The 19,369-nt window shown below is 48.4% G+C and overlaps 1 protein-coding gene across 1 annotated transcript in view; it reads left to right on the forward strand.

Annotated features, from left to right (window-relative positions):
* Nucleotides 1–1,605: 1,605 nt before the first annotated feature.
* Nucleotides 1,606–19,369, forward strand: part of TLCD3A (TLC domain containing 3A) — a 29,256-nt gene continuing 11,492 nt past the window's right edge. Inside the window, exons 1-2 of the mRNA XM_081346716.1 lie at nt 1,606–1,937; nt 16,465–16,548. Of these exons, the coding sequence (XP_081202842.1) occupies nt 1,816–1,937; nt 16,465–16,548 (206 nt within the window). The 5' untranslated portion in view covers nt 1,606–1,815. The remainder of the gene's footprint in view (nt 1,938–16,464; nt 16,549–19,369) is intronic.

Consider the following 19,369-nt stretch of genomic DNA (forward strand, 5'->3'; position numbering starts at 1 on the left):
ATGACCTACAAGGTCCCTTCCAACTCTTGTTATTCTCGTTCTAATTTCAAGTTTGGAACGTTCGGAACTCCAGCGTTTGCCCCCAATGGAACCACTCAGAGGGTTTCAGCGTTCGACCGCACGGTCTCGAACGCTCGCTTGCGTGGAATGCTCAGGGCTCCAACGTTCCAACCGGATAGAGACTTTTCCCTGCTCGCCTGCTGGCCGCCCCCCACCCCACTCCTTGCTTCCAGCGGATCCTGCGTGGAAGTGGGAGGCTCAGTGGAGGGTCAGGGGGCGGGGTGGGAGAGGGTTGGGGGTCTCTAGAACGTTCGCTCGGGTGGAACGTTCTGAACTCCAGCGTTCGACCCCATGAAACACTTGGGGTTCTCCGCGTTTGGTTGCACGGAACGTTCGGAACTCCAGCGTTCGCCCCAATGGAACGCTCAGGGTGTCCAGGTTCGACCGCCTGGAATGCTCAGCGTTCCGTTGCCTGGAACGTTCAAGATCTCAACATTCCAACCGGATAGAACTTTCACTGCTCGCCCGCTGCCCGCGTTCTCATCCGGCCACACACGCCCCCCCCTGCAGGATGGGTGCATCCTGCGTGGAGGGGAGGAAGGGCTCAGTGGAAGGGCGGGGGGTGGTGGTGGTGGTGGTGGCAGAGTTGTTTTTTCTTCTTCTTTTTCTTCTCCTCCCCCCCTCTTCCTCCTCCTCCTCTTCTCCTCCTCCTCTTTCTTCTCCTCCTCCCCCTCTTCTCCTCCTCCCCCCTTCTTCTTCTCCTCCTTCTCCTCCTCCCCCTTCTTCTTCTTCTCCTCCTCCCCCTCCTCTTCTTGTGCTCCTTCCCTCCTCCTCCTCCTTTTCTTCTTCTCCCCTCCTCCTCCCCTCCTTCTTTTATCCTCCTCCTCTTCCTCCTCTCCTCCTTTTCTTTCTTCTTCTCCCCTCCTCCCCCTCCTCTTCCTCCTCCTCTTCTTTCCTCCTCCTCCTTTCCTCCTCTTCTCCTCCTCCTTTTCTTCTTCTCCCCTCCTCCTCCTCCTCTTCTTCTTTCCTCCCCCTCCTCTCCTCCTCTTCTTCTTCTCCCCTCCTCCTCCCCTCCTCTTCCTCCTTCTTTTATCCTCCTCCTCTTCCTCCTCTTCTCCTCCTCTTCCTCCTCCTTTTTTTCTTCTCCCCTCCTCCCCCTCTTCTGCTTGGGCAGGGGGGGGTTGGACTAGATGACCTACAAGGTCCCTTCCAACTCTTGTTATTCTCGTTCTAATTTCAAATTGGGAACGTTCGGAACTCCAGCGTTTGCCCCCAATGGAACCACTCAGAGGGTCTCCTCTTTCCTCCTCCTCCTCTTCTTCTTTCCTCCTCCTCCTCTTCTTCTTCTCCCCTCCTCCTCCCCCTCCTCTTCCTCCTTCTTCTTTTATCCTCCTCTTCCTCTTCTTCTTTCCTCCCCTCTTCTCCTCCTCCTTTTCTTCTTCTCCCCTCCTCCTCCCCCTCTTCTTCTTTCCTCCCCCTCCTCTCCTTCTCCTCTTCCTCCTCCTCCTCCTCTTCTTCCTCCTCCTCTCCTCCTCCCTGCCAGGAAGCGCCTGGGCTGCCGCCTTCCTAACTCCCCGCGCGCCCGTCCCTTCCAACTCGCTCTCTCTCGCCCGACGGTCGCAGCTCCGCCCCTCCGCCTTCTCGCCGCCTTCTCTCCGCCGCCGCCCGGCCTCCTGTTGACCAAGACGGCCGGGGCGGGCGCTCGGCTGGGGGGGAGCGGCTCCGGAGTCTCTGCCTCTGCCCCGCCGGGAGCGCCGAGCGACTCTCCGGGAGCTGCTGGGCGAGAGCGGCCGGCCGGGCACTGGCGGGGCTGGGATGTGGCAGACTCTGGCCCTGGGCTTGCTCTTCTTCCCGGCGCTCTTCGCCGCCTCCCTCCGCAGCCTCGCCCGCCTCGCCCCGGCATGGAGCCTCAAGGACCGGGTCGTTCTCAGCGGCAGGTACCGGCTGGCACCGGGCGGGCTGGGCTGGGCTGGGGGCAGAAGGGAGGAGAGGCAGGGCGGGCGGGGAAGAGGCCGGCCAGCATCCCGGAGGAAGGCGGGAGGCCCCGGATCTGCTCAGGAAACCGGATGGAGCCGTGCAAAAAAAAAAGGAGCAAGCCGGGGCTGCGGGCGTAGCCGGAGAGAGGGACCCGGGCCGGGGCTGCGGGCGTAGCCGGAGAGAGGGACCCGGGCCGGGGCTGCGGGCGTAGCCGGAGAGAGGGACCCGCGGGAGAGAAGCGGCAACCCGAGCCACCTCGCTGGGTTCGAAGCGCCGGACCTGTTGCTTGCAAAGGAAAAGGAGCCGAGCTTTTTTTTTTTGGGGGGGGGGATGAGAGGGCTGAATCAGGATCAGGATCAGCTGGAAGGGAGCTCGGAGGTCGTCTAGTCCAGCCCCCCTGCTCAAGCAGGAGGCCCTCTACCGTTCCAGACAGGTGGCTGTCAATCTCAATCAATCAGAGCTGGAAGGGACCTTGGAGGTCATCTAGTCCAACCCGCTGCTCAGGCAGGAAAATCTATACCATTTCAGACAAATGGCTGTCCGGTCTCCTCTTAAAAACTTCCAGGGTTAGAGCATTCACCCAGCTTCTGGAGGCAGGTTGTTAATAATAACCATAATGTTGGAAGGGACCTTGGAGGTCATCTAGTCCAACCCCCTGCTCAGGCAGGAAAATCTATACCATTTCAGACAAATGGCTGTCCAGTCTCTTCTTAAAAACTTCCACTGTTGGAGCTTTCACCGCTTCTGGAGGCAGGTTGTTAATAATAACCATAAAGTTGGAAGGGACCTTGGAGGTCATCTAGTCCAACCCCCTGCTCAGGCAGGAAAATCTATACCATTTCAGACAAATGGCTGTCCAGTCTCTTCTTAAAAACTTTCAGTATTGGAGCTTTCACCGCTTCTGGAGGCAGGTTGTTAATAATAATAATAAACTTGGAAGGGATCTTGGAGGTCATCTAGTCCAACCCCCTGCTCAGGCAGGAAAATGTATACCATTTCAGACAAATGGTTGTGCAATCTCTGCTTAAATACCTCCAGTGTTAGAGCAGCCACAACTTCTGGAGGAAGGTTGTTAATAATAATAATAATAATAATAAACTTGGAAGGGATCTTGGAGGTCATCTAGTCCAACCCCCTGCTCAGGCAGGTAACCCTATACCATTTCAGACAAATGGTTGTGCAATCTCTGCTTAAATACCTCCAGTGTTAGAGCAGCCACAACTTCTGGAGGAAGGTTGTTAATAATAATAATAATAATAAACTTGGAAGGAATCTTGGAGGTCATCTAGTCCAACCCCCTGCTCAGGCAGGTAACCCTATACCATTTTCCAGTGTTAGAGCAGCCACAACTTCTGGAGGCAAGCAGTTCCACTGGTTAATTGTACTCACTGTCAGGAAGTTTTGCCTTAATCTCATTCCCGAGGTGTGTAATCTTGGGGGTGGGGGCTCTCACGCTCCCCACACATGGGGGGTTGCCAGGTTGGCAAAGCTGCTGTTCATCCTAAGCCCCACTATGCCAAGGACTGCAGTCTCCTGGCTTGGCAGGGCCAAGATTCGGTCCTTCGCACTCGGAAACTGGGTTGAGACAAGCAAGGATGAAACCTGCTGTCTGAAGACGCCAACCCTGGCATAAGGGTAACCCTCGACTTACGACCACAGTTGAGTCCCAAATTTCCGTTGCTGAATGAGACAGCGAGTTTTGCTCCATTTTATGACCTTTTCTTGCCACGGTTCTTAAGTGAATCGCTGCAGCTGTTAAGTGAGTCACACGGCTGTTAAGTGGATCCGGCTTTCCCCTTGGACATTGCATGTCAGAAGGTCGCAAAAGGGGATCAACTGACCCTGCGACCGTCATAAACGTGAATGAGTTGCCAAGCGTCTGAATTTTGATCACGTGGCCATGGGGATGCTGCAACGGCCGTAAGTGTGAGAAACGGTCATAAGTCCCTTTTCGTACCTTTGAATGGTCACCCAACGAACCGTTGTAAGTTGAGGACTACCTGTAATTACATTTTAGATGCAAAACATTAACTATTACAAGCTGTCCTCTATTTACAGCCATTCATTCAGTGGCCGTTCAAAGCTACAACGGCACTTTTTCACACTTAACGACCGTTGCCGCATCCTCGTGGACACATGAGCAAAATTCAGACCCCTGGCAACTGTCTCGTACTTATGACGGTCACTGTGTCCCCGGGGTTGTGTGTGTGTCACGTGATCCCCTTTTGGGGCCTTCTGACAAGCAAAGTCCGTGGGGGAAAGCCAAATTCACTTAACAACCTTGATACCAAGTGAACACTAGCAGCGATTCACTTCATAACTGTGGCAAGAAAGGTCGTAAAATGGGAGAAAACTCGCTTAATAACGGCCTGACTTAGCAATGGGGCTCAATTGTGGCCGTAAGTCAAGGGCTATCTGGATTGCCACTTTTTCTTCAGTTAGTATTTCAGATATTTCTGCCTCCCAACCAGCCGGCTCTGCAATCCCATTTAAGCAAGTTTCTAGACCTCTGTGCACAAGAATTTCCTCTCCTCGTTTACTTGGGTTGATGACAGGCATTGATTAATTGCTGAAATGCCGCCATTGTTGTTACAAAGGTAAGAAACCTTGAATGGGTATTTAAGCGGAGGCAATACTTGAATAGAGGGACGTGGTGGCTCAGTGGGTTAGGACGCTGAGCTTGTCGATCAGAAGGTCGGCAGTTTGGCAGGTCGAATCCCGAGTGCCGCGTAACAGAGTGAGCGCCTGTTACTCGTCCCAGCTTCTGCCAACCTAGCAGTTCGAAAGCACGTAAAAATGCAAGTAGAAAAATAGGGACCACTCCGGTGGGAAGGTAACAGCGCTCCGTGCGCCTTTGGCGTCTAGTCATGCCGGCCACATGACCACGGAGACGTCCTCGGACAAGCGCTGGCTCTTCGGCTTTGAAACGGAGATGAGCACCGGCCCCTAGAGTCGGAAACGACTAGCACGCATGTGCGGGGGAACCTTTACCTTTACCTTTAATACTTGAATGAACTTGTCTGAGGTTGAAAGTGAAGCAACCATCATTTCTGATTAAGAGTTACTTGCATTTGATTAATGACTGTTGCAAAAGAGGCCGGTCACATGACCAAGGCACTTTAGGACAGTCCTACCTTATGACTGTTCCTGGGGAGCTGCATTCCTGTCATAACTCAGGGATTACCCATATTCTGCTCCTTTATGTTTGCCTACAGGCTTGCCATTCGCAAGCGTGCAGTGTTACATACAGCAAGTCCTCCGTTTGTCGCTGCACTTCGGTCCCAAATTTCTGTTGCTAAGCAAGACGGTTGTTAAGAAGGGACTGCTGTCCCATTTTGCGACCTTTTCTTGCCAGCGTTGTTCAGGGGATCGCCGCAGAGGTTAAGTTCGTGACACGGTTCTTAAGTGAATCTGGCTTCCCCCATTGACTTTGCTTGTCAAAAGGTCCCAAAAGGGGATCACATGACCCCTGGGACACTGCAGCCGTCATAAGTTCATGCCAGTTTCCAAGCCTCTGAATTTTGACCACATGACCCGGGGGAATGTTGCTAGGGTTGTAAGTTGAAAAAAAAAGGGTTTTAGGTAATTTTTTTTTCAAACGGTCACTAAACGAACGATTGTAAGTTGAGGACTGCTTGTAAAGCTGGGTATAAATCTAACATTCAGGCTCTCCTGCTTGAACAGGGGGCTGGACTAGAGGACCTCCAGGGTCCCTTCCAGCTCTATTCTATTCAAACCCTCAGCAGTTGGATTATGAATGGTGAATTCTGACTATGACTGACTATGATTTTAAATTTGGTTTGTATGGGGTTAAATTGTTATGTATTTAACACATCTGTTGTTTAATATTTTTTTAAATTTTGTACTTTATGTTTTTTTTTAATTTTTTATTGTTGTGAGCTGCCCTGAATCCTTAGGGAGAAGGGCGGCATATAAATTTAATAAATTCAAATTCAATTCAAATTCAATTCAAATTCCAAAGCCAAGGAATTTGAACCCTTGGCACCTATTTGGCCTTGAGCGGAGGTGTGCCCCGGATTAATTCAAGAATATAAATTGTGTCCTTGTGCATACACAAGGAGGGAGGGGTCGCTTAGCATCAATTAGTATGACCACACAGGAGTATTCTCCAAACACCCATTGCTTGTGTCTTGCCTCCTCCCAATGGAGAATGTGGCAACTTCAGTCCGTGACTAATGAGATCTAATTGGGTGACACCTTTACTGGGACAGACCAAACCATCTAGAAGAACACACAACGGCAAGGAACTCTTCTCGGTTGAGACCTACCACCGTGAAGTGATTCCTCCTCGTTGAGCTCTAGCTGCTTGACACTTCGGATGGTTTGGGGGCTCAAAAATACCTCGGCCTGTTTTTAAGCAGGAACCCTGCATGGAATGGGTCACCCACCCAGAGAGACTTAGAAGGACATGGTGTACGGAACGGTGTTGCACATCTGGAAATGTACATGCAGTCCCCCATTTACAACCATTTGTTTAGTATCCGTTCCAAGCAGTGAAAAAAGGGGCTGGTTTTCCCCACGACCGTCGCAGTTGGGTCTGGCTAGCTAGTTTAACGAAGAGAAGGGAGGGGGGGGGGACATGATAGCAAGTCTTCCAATATCTCAGGGGCTGCCCCAAAGAAGAGGGAGTCAAGCTATTCTCCAAAGCGCCCAAAGGCAGGACAAGTAGCAACGGGTGGAAACTCATCAAGGAGAGAAGCAACCTAGAACTCAGGAGAAACTTCCTGACAACTAGAACAATTAATTAACCAGTGGAACAACCTGCCTCCAGAAGCGGTGAATGCTCCAAGTTTTTAAGAAGAGACTGGACAGCCATTTGACTGAAATGGTATAGGGTTTCCTGCCTGAGCAGGGGGTTTGACTAGATGACCTCCGAGTCATTATTATTATTATTATTATTTCCCCAAGATCACGTGATCCAAATTCAGGCACTGGGCAACCGGCATGTATTCATGGTGGTTGCAGTGTCCCGGGGTCACAATTAACACCATCTGACAATGGGAAAGGCGGTTTCGCTTAAGAAGTGCACAATTGACTTAACAATGGCAGTGATTCACTCAACCGTGGCAAAAAAAAGTTGTAGGATGGGGTGCAACAGAATAGAATAGAATAGAATAGAATAGAATAGAATAGAATAGAATAGAATAGAATAGAATAGAATAGAATAGAATAGAATAGAATAGAATAGAATAGAATAGAATAAATAGAATAGAATAAATAGAATAGAATAGAAAATGGAATGGAATGAGAACAGAACAGAACAGAACAGAAAAGAAAAGAAAAGAAAAGAAAAGAAAAGAAAAGAAAAGAAAAGAAAAGAAAAGAAAAGAAAATATGGAATGGAATGGAATAGAAATAGAAATAGAAAATAGAATGGAATGGAATGGAATGGAATGGAATAGACTGGACTAGAACAGAACAGAACAGAACTGAACAGAATAGAACAGAATAGAATAGAACTGGAAGGGACCTTGGAGGTCTTCTAGTCCAGCCCACTTAACGATTGCCTGGCTTAGCAAAGGACGTGTCCAGCTCTGTTGTGGTCATAAGTGAAGGACTGCCTGTAACTCAGTGGTGGGTTCTCGTTTCCTAGCCATTCTCGAGATGTAGCACCTTAATACTTTTTAATGAAGACTTTATCCTTTGAGGCCCAGTGGTACACACAATTCTGGTCTTTGGTGGGTTTTTTTCATTTTTGTGGGGAAAAAATTTCCAGTACAGGCCGTCCTTGACTTAACGACCACAATTAATCGAGCCCCAATTTTGTGTTGTTAAGGGAGATGGTGGATAAGTGACCTTTTGCCCCACCTTACATCTTTTCTTGCCACGGCGGTTCAGTGAATCTGGCTTTCCCATGGATTCTGCTTATCGGAAGGTCGCGATAGGGCAGGGGTGTCAAACTCAATTTCATGGAGGGCCGCATCAGCATTGCGGTTGCCCTCAAGGGGCTGGGTGGGTATGGCCAGGGTGGGCGTGGCCTACTGGGTGGGCGTGGCTAGAGTGTGTATGGCCTACTGGGTGGGCGTGGCCAGCTATACATCGTTCACATCAAGGGTGCCTATGGGGGCCTGGGCAGGAGTGGGACAGATCTGAGGGTCTCTGGCAGAAGGAGGATCTCTGGGCCAGGGCCAAGGCAGTGGGGGCCTTTCCCTCACTGTTTCCAGGATGGCTTCGCGGGCCACAGGAAACCACTTTGCAGGCCGGATCCGGCCCCCGGGCCTTGTGTTTGACATGTCTGCAATAGGGGATCACATGACCTCGGGATACTGCAACCGTCATACATGTGAGTCAGCTGCCAAGCGTCTGATCGTTGATCACATGAGCTGCAGAGGTCGTACGTGGAAAAACAGTCATAAGTCATTTTTTTCCTGCCGTTGTAACTTTGAACGGTCGCTAAACGAACCGTCATAAATCAAGGACGACCTGTAGTTTAGGCGTTGCTGGTTTGCATCCAAGGAATATGCAGACTCCGAGATTCCCACACATGATGCTGCTTTGGGGGTAACACACCAGAACACCCACTTCTTTCCTGAGTGAGTGTACAAATTGTTCTTGATTACCGACCACAGTTGGGCCTTGCAATTTGGTTGTGAGGTGATGCAGTTGTTAAGCGAAACCACGGCCGGTCTTATGATCTTACAAGTGGTCCTCACTTAGCAATGCCCATTTGAACTTGCAACAGCGCTGAACAGCGGGTCAGGCCATTGCAGCACCCTTGAGGTCATGTGATCTGCCAGCTTCCCACATGCAAAGTCAATGGGGAAGCCAGCGGGAAGTCGAAAGGGATGACCTGCCTTCTTTAATAGCAGTAACCAGGACTGCCGGAACTGTGGTTGCACTTTAGGACCACATCCCTTAACTGCAGAAATTCCGCTCCCAATTACCATTATTAAGCAAGGACTGCCAGCTTTACGGACCTGCAAAGGTTGTAAATGCGAGGATTGGTTGCGAGGTTACTTTTTTTTTTAAATCGCTGTTGCAACTGCGAGCGATCGCTAAACAAGGACTGTAATAGTTTAGGGAGAAAAATGACACGGGAGCGGCAAACTAGTTTTCAACTTGCAACCACACCTGAGCCCCAAATTTCTGTTAGTAAGTGAGACAGTCGTTAAATGAGTCTTGCCCCCATTTTACAACCTTTCTTGTTAAGTGAATCGCTGCAATTGTTAAGACAGCAATACGGTTGTTAAGTGTAGCTGGCTTCCCCATTAGCTTTGTTTGCCAGAAGGTTCCCAAAGGGGATCCCAGGACACCGTAACCATCATAAATACGAGTCAATTGACAAGCATCTGAATTTTGATCATGTGACCACGGGGATGTAATAATAATAATAACAACAACAACAACAACAACAACAACAACAACAATAATAATGTTGGAAGGGATCTTGGAGGTCATCTAGTCCAACCCCCTGCCCAGGCAGGAAACCCTATACCATTTCAGACAAATGGCTGTCCAGTCTCTTCTTAAAAACGTCCAGTGTCGGAGCATTCACCGCTTCTGGAGGCGACGGTCGTAAGTGTGAAAGACGGGTAAATCAGGTTGTTTTCTGTGCCGTAATTTATTTATTTATTTTTATTTTAATTCCATTTATATCCCGCCCTTCTCCGAAGACTCAGGGCGGCTTACAAGCTTAGCAGTAGCCTTCATTCTATGTATATGCCTGCTTATTAGGGCTTTCACACACACACCCCAAGCGGCATTATTACAAAGTCACTAAATTAACTGTTGTGAGTCTAGGTCTACCTCTATTCCGAATACTGGAGGAACTTAGCCGGAGGACTTTTTTTGTTTTACTAACAAACAACCAAAATTGGGCCAAAAACGTTTGCAAAAAACAGCAGAGTCTGGTTCGCTGGCTTTGCCGATGGAAAATTACGACACACGAGGTAAAACAGATGGGGAGGGAGAAGGAAAACAGCAGACCTAACCTCTGCTCTTGGTGGATTTCTGCACTCTGTGTGTGTGTGTGTGTGTGTGTGTGTGTACGTGTGTGTGTATACATGCACGCATGCATGCATGCATACATACATACATACAAAAAAAAAACACCAAGTGTGCTTCCCAAATGGAGTTAGGTTAAAACAGAGGCAAAATTTAGTTAACGGGCAGACCTCAGAAATTAGTCAGGGAATTTGCTTCACTTCCTTCAACCCTGCTGACTTTGGGGTGGATTCTGTTAAAAAAAAAAACTAAACTAAACTAAACAGTTCTGCTGCTTAGGAGGTCTGGGAGACAAACGACTTTGGATAACCGTTGCTCGGCTGCTGTTGTCGCGATTTGGAGGTAGACTGCTCCCGAGGCTGGAGGCTCTACTGTAGAGCTGACGTTTTCCCTCTGCTTGCCACCTTCCTGAGCGAGGCGGCTGCTTCCTGGAATCGGCACTTTTTAAAACAACAACAACAACAACAACAACCCCTTCTCTGCTTACATTGAGGGGTGCTGAGAAAGGGTTGGTCATGTTTGATTCCCTCTGATGGAGCTACTCCCTGGGTGGTGGAGGAGTAAACGGAGGAAGGAATGTCTAAAAAAAAAAAGCTGGACACCCTGTGCAAATTTTGACCCAGAATGGATTAAGAGTAGGATGAAACGCAAGCCAAGGTTATTGATCTAAGGATATGTACACACGGTGATCCGGACACGGCGTCCTTGCCGCATTACATATTGGGAACTATTCCTGGCACGGTGTTTCTTTGGTGTTTATCCTTTTTGACTTTACCTGCCCTCCTTTTTCCAGTTTAAACAGCTATACCTGACATACACCTGGTTCCTGGCTTCATCTCCAAAAATAACGCAATAGAATAGAATAGAATAGAATAGAATAGAATAGAATAGAATAGAATAGAATAGAATAGAATAGAATAGAATAGAATAGAATAAAAATATAGAATAGAGTGGAGTAGAATAGAACAGAACAGAATAGAATAGAAATAGAGAATAGAAATAGAGAATAGAATAGAATAGTTAATAGAATAGAATAGAATAGAATAGAATAGAATAGAATAGAATAGAATAGAATAGAATAGAATAGAATAGAATAATGGAATGAAGTAGAAGAATAGAATAGAATAGAATAGAATAGAATAGAATAGAATAGAATAGAATAGAATAGAATAGAATAGAATAGAATAGAATAGAATAGAATAGAATAGAATAGAATAGAATAGAATAGAATAGCAGAGTGGGAAAGAGACCTTGGAGGTCTTCTAGTCCAACCCACTGCTCAGGCAGAAGACACTATACCATTTCAAACAGGTGGTTATCCAAACTCTTCTTAAAAACTTCCAGTCTTGGAGCATTCACAACTTCTGGAGGCAGGTTGTTCCACTGGTTAATTGTTCTAACTGTCAGGAAGTTTCTCATTAGTTCTTGGTTGCTTCTCTCCTTGATTAGTTTCCATCCGTTGCTTCTTCTCCTGCCTTCAGATGCTTTGGAGAACAGCTTGACTCCCTCTTCTTTGGGGCAGCCCCTGAGATACTGGAAGACTGCTATCATGTCCCCCCTCGTCCTTCTCTTCGTTTGACTAGACATACCCAATTCCAGCAACTGTTCCTCACATGTTTTAGCCTCCAGTCCCGCAATCATCTTTGTTGCTCTTTTCTGTACTCTTTCTAGAGTCTCAACATCTTTTTTACATCGAGGTGACCAAAACTGGATGCCGTGGCCTTACCAAGGCCTTGCAAAGTGGTATTAACACTTCACGCGATCTTGATTCTCTCCCTGTGTTAATGCAGCCTAGCACTGTGTTGGGTTTTTTTGGCAGCTGCAGCACACGGCTGGCTCATATTTAAGTGATTGTCCACTAGGACTCCGAGATCCCTCTCACAGTTACTACTATTGAGCAACGTATCCCCTATACTATACCTGTGCATTTGGTTTTTCTTGCCTAAATGTAGAACCTTACTTTTTTCACCACTGAATTTCATTTTGTTAGATAGCGCCCAGTGTTCAGGTCTTTTGGCTAACAGGTATTTGACAATTTTGGTCATAAGTGGAGGCAGTCATGACTTTGTTCTTTTGCGGTGGTCGTTGAATTGTTAAGTGACCCGGTTGTTCGTGGTGGGGCATTATTTCAATAAAGAAGAATATTTGTGGCTGAGGGTTGAAATGAGGGGTCCTTGGTGCTCTCTGAGGTTGGTGGTTTCGTTGCAGACATTTCATGACCCAATTAGGTAATATCATCAGTGCTAAAAGGGAGTGGGATTTGTGGAGAGGAGGAGGAGGAGGAGGAAGAGGAGGAGGAGGAAGAACAGGAAGAGGAGGAGGAAGAAGAAGAGGAGTAGGAGGAAGAAGGAGCCTTGGTGGAGCAGTGGGCTAATGCCTCCTTAAGTAACACCAGCTGCCTGCAATTAGTGCAGGTTCGCATCCCACCAGGCTCAAGGTTGACTCAGCCTTCCATCCTTCCAAGGTAGGTAAAATGAGGACCCAGATTGTTGGGGGCAATTAAGCTGACTTTGTAATGATGCCGCTTGGGGTGTGTGTGAAAGCCCTAATAAGCCGGCATATACATAGAATGAAGGCTACTGCTAAGCTTGTAAGCCGCCCTGAGTCTTCGGAGAAGGGCGGGATATAAATGGAATTAAAATAAAAAAATAAATAAATAAAGAACAGGAGGAAGAGGAGGAGGAAGAAGAGAAGGAGGAGGAGGAGGAGGAGAAGGAGGAGGAGAAAGGAAGAACAGGAAGAAGAGGAGGAGGAAGAGGAAGAACAGGAGGAGGAAGAAGAACAGGAGGAAGAGGAATGAGGAGGAGAAAGAGGAAGAAGAGGAGGAAGAGGAAGAACAGGAGGAGGAGGAGGAAGAGAAGGAGGAGGAGGAGGAAGAACAGGAGGAAGAACAAGAGGAGGAGGAACAGGAGGAAGAGGAGGAGGAGGAGGAAGAGGAAGAACAGGAGGAGGAGGAGGAAGAGAAGGAGGAGGAGGAGGAGGAGGAAGAACAGGAGGAAGAACAAGAGGAGGAGGAACAGGAGAAAGAGGAGGAAGAGGAAGAACAGGAGGAGGAGGAGGAAGAGAAGGAGGAGGAGGAGGAGGAAGAACAGGAGGAGGAGGAACAGGAGGAAGAGGAGGAGGAGGAGGAAGAGGAAGAACAGGAGGAGGAGGAGGAAGAGAAGGAGGAGGAGGAGGAGGAGGAAGAACAGGAGGAAGAACAAGAGGAGGAGGAACAGGAGAAAGAGGAGGAAGAGGAAGAACAGGAGGAGGAGGAGGAAGAGAAGGAGGAGGAGGAGGAGGAAGAACAGGAGGAGGAGGAACAGGAGGAAGAGGAGGAGGAGGAGGAAGAGGAAGAACAGGAGGAAGAACAAGAGGAGGAGGAACAGGAGGAAGAGGAGGAGGAGGAAGAACAGGAGGAAGAGGAATGAGGAGGAGAAAGAGGAAGAAGAGGAGGAAGAGGAAGAACAGGAGGAGGAGGAGGAAGAGAAGGAGGAGGAGGAGGAGGAAGAACAAGAGGAGGAGGAACAGGAGGAAGAGGAGGAGGAGGAGGAAGAGGAAGAACAGGAGGAGGAGGAGGAAGAGAAGGAGGAGGAGGAGGAGGAGGAAGAACAGGAGGAAGAACAAGAGGAGGAGGAACAGGAGAAAGAGGAGGAAGAGGAAGAACAGGAGGAGGAGGAGGAAGAGAAGGAGGAGGAGGAGGAGGAAGAACAGGAGGAGGAGGAACAGGAGGAAGAGGAGGAGGAGGAGGAAGAGGAAGAACAGGAGGAGGAGGAGGAAGAGAAGGAGGAGGAGGAGGAGGAGGAAGAACAGGAGGAAGAACAAGAGGAGGAGGAACAGGAGAAAGAGGAGGAAGAGGAAGAACAGGAGGAGGAGGAGGAAGAGAAGGAGGAGGAGGAGGAGGAAGAACAGGAGGAGGAGGAACAGGAGGAAGAGGAGGAGGAGGAGGAAGAGGAAGAACAGGAGGAAGAACAAGAGGAGGAGGAACAGGAGGAAGAGGAGGAGGAGGAGGAAGAGGAAGAACAGGAGGAAGAGGAATGAGGAGGAGAAAGAGGAAGAAGAAGAGGAGGAGGAAGAACAGGAGGAAGAGGAGGAGGAGGAGAAAAAGGAAGAACAGGAAGAATAAGAGGAGGAGGAGGAGGAAGAGGAAGAACAGGAGGAAGAGAAGGAGGAGGAGGAGGAAGAGGAAGAACAGGAGGAAGAGAAGGAGGAAGAGAAGGAGGAAGAGAAGGAGGAAGAGGAAGAGGCAGAGGCAGAACAGGAGGAGGAGGAGGAAGAAAACGGTGGGGTCTTTGGTGCTCTCTAACCTTGATTGTTTTCTTACAGACCTTTCATGACCCAACTAGGTAACGCCATCCATGCTGCAAGGGAGGGCGGTTTGTGGGGAGGAGGAGGAGGAGGAGGAGGACAATGACTGTGGGGTCCTTGGTGTTCTCTGAGCTTGGATGTTTCCTTGCCGACCTTTCATGACCCAACATCATCAGTGCCAGAATATCCTGCGTAGGACTGATGATGTTCCCTAGTTGGGTCATGAAATGTCTGGAAGGAAACAGGGCACATTATCTGCTAGGCACTGAATGTTGGTTGCCAGCAAAGACGTCATACGTTGCAGCCCTGTGACGGGATGCCACCAATGGCCGTAAATGCCAGCTTAGGCTGGTTGCTGAATGCCTAAAAGGTGGTCATGTGGCCATGGGTGAGGGAGCAGGCCAGTGGTCGTAACTTCGAATCCGGGTCATTAAGTAGCTTTTTCGGGGTCTGTTGTAACTTCCAAACGATTGTAACTCAAGGATGATCCCTACTTCTCAGAGATCGTGTTCAAACAAACAGTTGACAAACACAAGTTACGACGGCACGGGGAAAAAAGGAACTTATGACCGTTTTTTACACTTACGACCGTTGCACATCCCAGCGGTCACGTGTTCGAAATTCAGACGCATGGAGACTGACTCACATTTATGACGATTTCAGTGTCCTGGGGGGGTGGGGCCTCACGTGATCCCCTCTTGCGACCTTCTGACAAGCAAAGTCAACGGGGGAAGCCAGATTCACGTAACAACCGGGTGACTACCATAACAACTGCGGCGATTCACTTAACAAAGGTGGCAAGAAAGGTCATAAAATGGGGCAAAGTTCTATGTGAATTTCCTGACAGAACAATTAATCAGTGGAACAACCAGCCTCCAGAAGGTGTGAATGCTCCAACACTGGAAGTTGTCAAGAAGAGACTGGACAGCCATTTGTCTGAAATGGTATATAGGGTCTCCTCCCTGAGCAGGGGGTTGGACTAGATGACCTCCAAGGTCCCTCCCAAGTCTGTTATTCTATTTCTATTCTACATAACCCCAGGACAGTGCAGTTGCCTGGATTTTGATTTTGATCACATTATCATCATCATCATCATCATTTCAGACATGATTTGCAACTTTTAAGCTGTTTTTCCCCCTCACTTTTCCAGTGTTTGGGGCACGGGAAGGGAAGCAACGGGGCCTTGCCAGATTTGGGGATTTAAGGCCTTTGAAACTCAGCTGTGTGAGTCAAAAGTGGGTCGCCTAACAAAGCGAGGCTGTGTTGCTTCCCTTGGATAAACTGGCTCAGCCAACGGCAGATTCCATGTCAAATGAGGGGCCAGAGGAGGTAGAAGGGTTTTCTGGAGGTCATCTAGCCCATCCCTGTTCGTGGGGAGGATCTTCCTTGTTCCTATCTGGGTTTGTTTTCTCTGTCACTTTGTGGCTTTTTTTTTTTGCATTTCTTGTGTTTTGTGTCTTGTTTGGAAACATTTTTAACCATTTATATACTGCCCTGAGTCCTTCGGGAGAAGGGCGGTATATAAATAAAATTAAAAAAAAATTGTAAAGAGGCTATCCAGAGTCACTGGACATTGGATGACATATAAGTTTAATACCAACAACTAATCAATCTAAAGCAATGTATCTCAACCTTGGCAACTTTAAGCTAGGTGGACTTCAACACCCAGAATTCCCCAGCCAGCAAGGAGTTGAAGTCCACCCAACTTAAAGAATGCCGGCTGGGGAATTCTGGGTGTTGAAGTCCATCTGTTTTAAAGCAAGCTCACTAAGGAATTCTGGGAGTGGAAGTGCACCCATCTTAATACATGCTGGCTGGGGAATTCTGGGAGTTGAAGTTCACCCATCTTAATGTATGCTGACTGGGGAATTCTGGAACCTTGGAGGCCATCTAGTCCAACCCCCTGCACAGGCAGGAAACCCTATCCCATTTCAGACAAATGGCTGTCCAGTCTCTTCTTAAAACTTCCAGTGTTGGAGCATTCACCGCTTCTGGAGGCAAGGAGTTCCACTGGTTAATTGTTTTCACTATTAGGCAATTTCTCAGTTCCAGGTTGCTTCTCTCCTTGATTAGTTTCCATCCGTTGCTACTTGTCCTGCCTTGAACCTCCCGTCTCCGTTGCAAGCTCCTGTCTGCTCACTTCCAGAAATATTTCATATTTTTACTTATCTATTTCTCCTCTTCTCTCTTGGTCACGTGCCTTATTCTGACTTTATTTTATTTTATTTTTTCTAGGCTGGTCTCCTCCATTCAAGCCATCATGGCCACGCTCTCCGGCTTGGTCGTCATTTTCAGCTGCAAAGACGTGGTACATGACAGGTAATGAAAAACATGACTTTTTCAGAGAGGAAAAAACATACGAAATTCCACTTGGACTTCGGACAGGATGTTCACCTGCCAAGCCAGAACATTCCGGAATCAGATGAGGGCCCAGACAGATGGCAGGGTGACACCAGTTATCCTCAAGGCCGTAAGTGGGTAATCATTAGCACTGTTACACCCAAACCAGGCCTCCACTTTCAGAGTTTCTTTACTTGCAGGTAGTCCTCGACTTACTACCACAATTGAGCCCACGACATCCACTGCTTAGCGAGACCGCTGTTAAGTGAGTTTTGCCCCATGTCACGACCCTTCTTACCACCGCTGTTAAGTGAATCACTGCATTTGTTAAGTGAACCTGGCTTCCCCCTTAACTTTGTTTGTCAGAAGGTTGCAAAAGTTCGTCACGTGACCCCGGGACGGAGCGACCGTCATAAATACGAGTCAGTTGCCAAGCGTCCGAATTTTCATCACGTGACCCCGAGACAGTGCGACCGTCATAAATATGAGTCAGTTGCCAAGCGTCTGAATTTTCATCACGAGACCCCGGGACAGTGCGACCGTCATAAATATGAGTCAGTTGCCAAGCGTCCGAATTTTCATCACGTGACCCCAGGACAGTGCGACCGTCATAAATATGAGTCAGTTGCCAAGCGTCTGAATTTTCATCATGTGACCCCGAGACAGTGCGACCGTCATAAATATGAGTCAGTTGCCAAGCGTCTGAATTTTCATCACGTGACCCCGGGACAGTGCGACTGTCATAAATATGAGTCAGTTGCAAAGCGTCCAAATTTTGATCGCATGCCCGGAGGATGCCGCAACGGTCGTAAGTTTGAAAAATGGTCATAAGTCCCTTTTTTCAATGCTGTTGCGACTTTGAATGGTTACTAAACGAATTCTTGTAAATGGAGGACGATCTGTGTTTATTTATTTATCAAACTTGTATGTCACCCATCTCGCCGAAGGGGGCTTATGGATATTGAATAAAGTGCAGAAGCAAACGTTAAAACAATAAATAGAGTTCTTTAATTTAAAATTTCAATTCAGGTCATACTCTAGAAAGGGTGCAGAGAAGAGCAACAAAGATGATCAGGGGTCCGGAGGCTAAAACATAAGGAACGGTTGTGGAATTGGGGATGTTTTGTCTAATGAAGAGAAGGACGAGGGGGGACATGATAGCAATATTCCAATATCTCAGGGGCTGCCCCAAAGAAGAGGGAGTCAAGCTATTCTCCAAAGCCCCTGAAGGCAGGACAAGAAGCAATGGATGGAAACTATTTATGGGATAATTTGATTTAATACCTTTTAATGTTTGTATTTTGTGTTTTTATTGTTGTTAGCTGCCCTGAGTCCTTTGGGAGATAGGGCGGCATACAAATCCCATAAATAAATGAATGAATGAATGAATGAATGAATGAATGAATGAATGAATGAATGAATGAATGAGAGAAGCAACCTGGAATTAAGGAGAAATTTCCTGGCAGTGAAGATAATTAACCATTGGAACTGCTTGCCTCCAGGAGTTGTGGGTTCTCCAACACTGGAGGTTTTTAAGAAAAAATTGAGCAGACATTTGTCTGGGATGCTCTAGGGCAGGGCTTTTCAACCAGTGGTACGGGTACCAGCTGGGGTACATGGGCACCTGGCAGGTGGTACGCGACCATCCTAGAAAAGTAGTAGCGGGGGAGGGGAATGAGCTGAACCGGTGGCAGCACCGCCCAAGCCTGAGCGAGAGACGGCTGGAGCTGCAGGGCTGTCAGGGCTGAGCGGAAGCGCCAGGATCAGCGCCAGGATCCAGCTGGAGCTCAGCACCGATCCTGGCGCTTTTGCTGAGCCCAGAAGAAGCGCCGATCAGCTGGAATGTGGCAGCATCTCCTGGGTCTTGTGATGTACATTCAGATGCTTGGCAACTGATTCATATTTATGACGGTCACAGTGTCCCAGGGTCATGTGAAGGGACCAAAACCTGCTGCACCCCCCCCCCAGCAGAGTGGGGGGAATAAAAACCAAACACCCCCACCCCACCCCCGTTGCCAATCCTCAACAGAAATGCTCACAACAATGAAAACCTCGGACAGGAGGAAGAGCGCCGCCAGGCAGGCAGGCAGGGATCTTGCTCGGCTGTGGCTTGGAGGGGGCACTTTTTTCAGGGCCACGGTAACTTCGAACAGTCACTAAGCGAACTGTTGTAAGTCGAGGACTACCTGTACTTCATCACTTTTTTCCTTTTATTTTTTATTTTTTGGTCATCAAGTTTTTGACCCCTTGCTAGGCGACCGGTAGTCCTCGGATGTTGCCATATCCTAAAAGTGGTACAATGGGTGAAAAAGTTGAAAAACCCTGGACTAGATGACCTCCAGGGTCCCTTCCAACTCCTCTCTTCTTCTGTCCTTCAGACCCGTTCGTTTCGCAAGCCTTCCCCATTTTTAAAATCTCAAGCCAACAATACACCCATTTCGTATCAGGCATCGCTGACAAAAAACCGCTGACGGTGGCTTCTGGCAGGGGTGCTTGAGGGCAGCAGGCTGATAAGAATCAAGAAAAGGGCAGGCCGTGACCACAGGCTACGCATTTTACAGCCGAGAGCAGATGGAGTCTGGGTCTAAGGTCACAATGTAAGCGACTGGCTTTCTCGAACGCCGTTGGGCTCACTGGCCTGATCGGCGAACGAGAGAGTGGTTCATTTGTTCATTGGCTTACATTTAGTCCCCGACTTACAGCCGTTCATTTAATGACCGTTCAAACTTACCACGGCAGTGAAAAAGAAAATGATTTGGGACCGTTTTTCCACACTGCAGCATCCCCGTGATCACTTGAT

Source organism: Vipera berus, assembly GCF_964194415.1.
Source record: "Vipera berus genome assembly, chromosome: 1".
NCBI classification, from domain to species: domain Eukaryota; kingdom Metazoa; phylum Chordata; class Lepidosauria; order Squamata; family Viperidae; genus Vipera; species Vipera berus.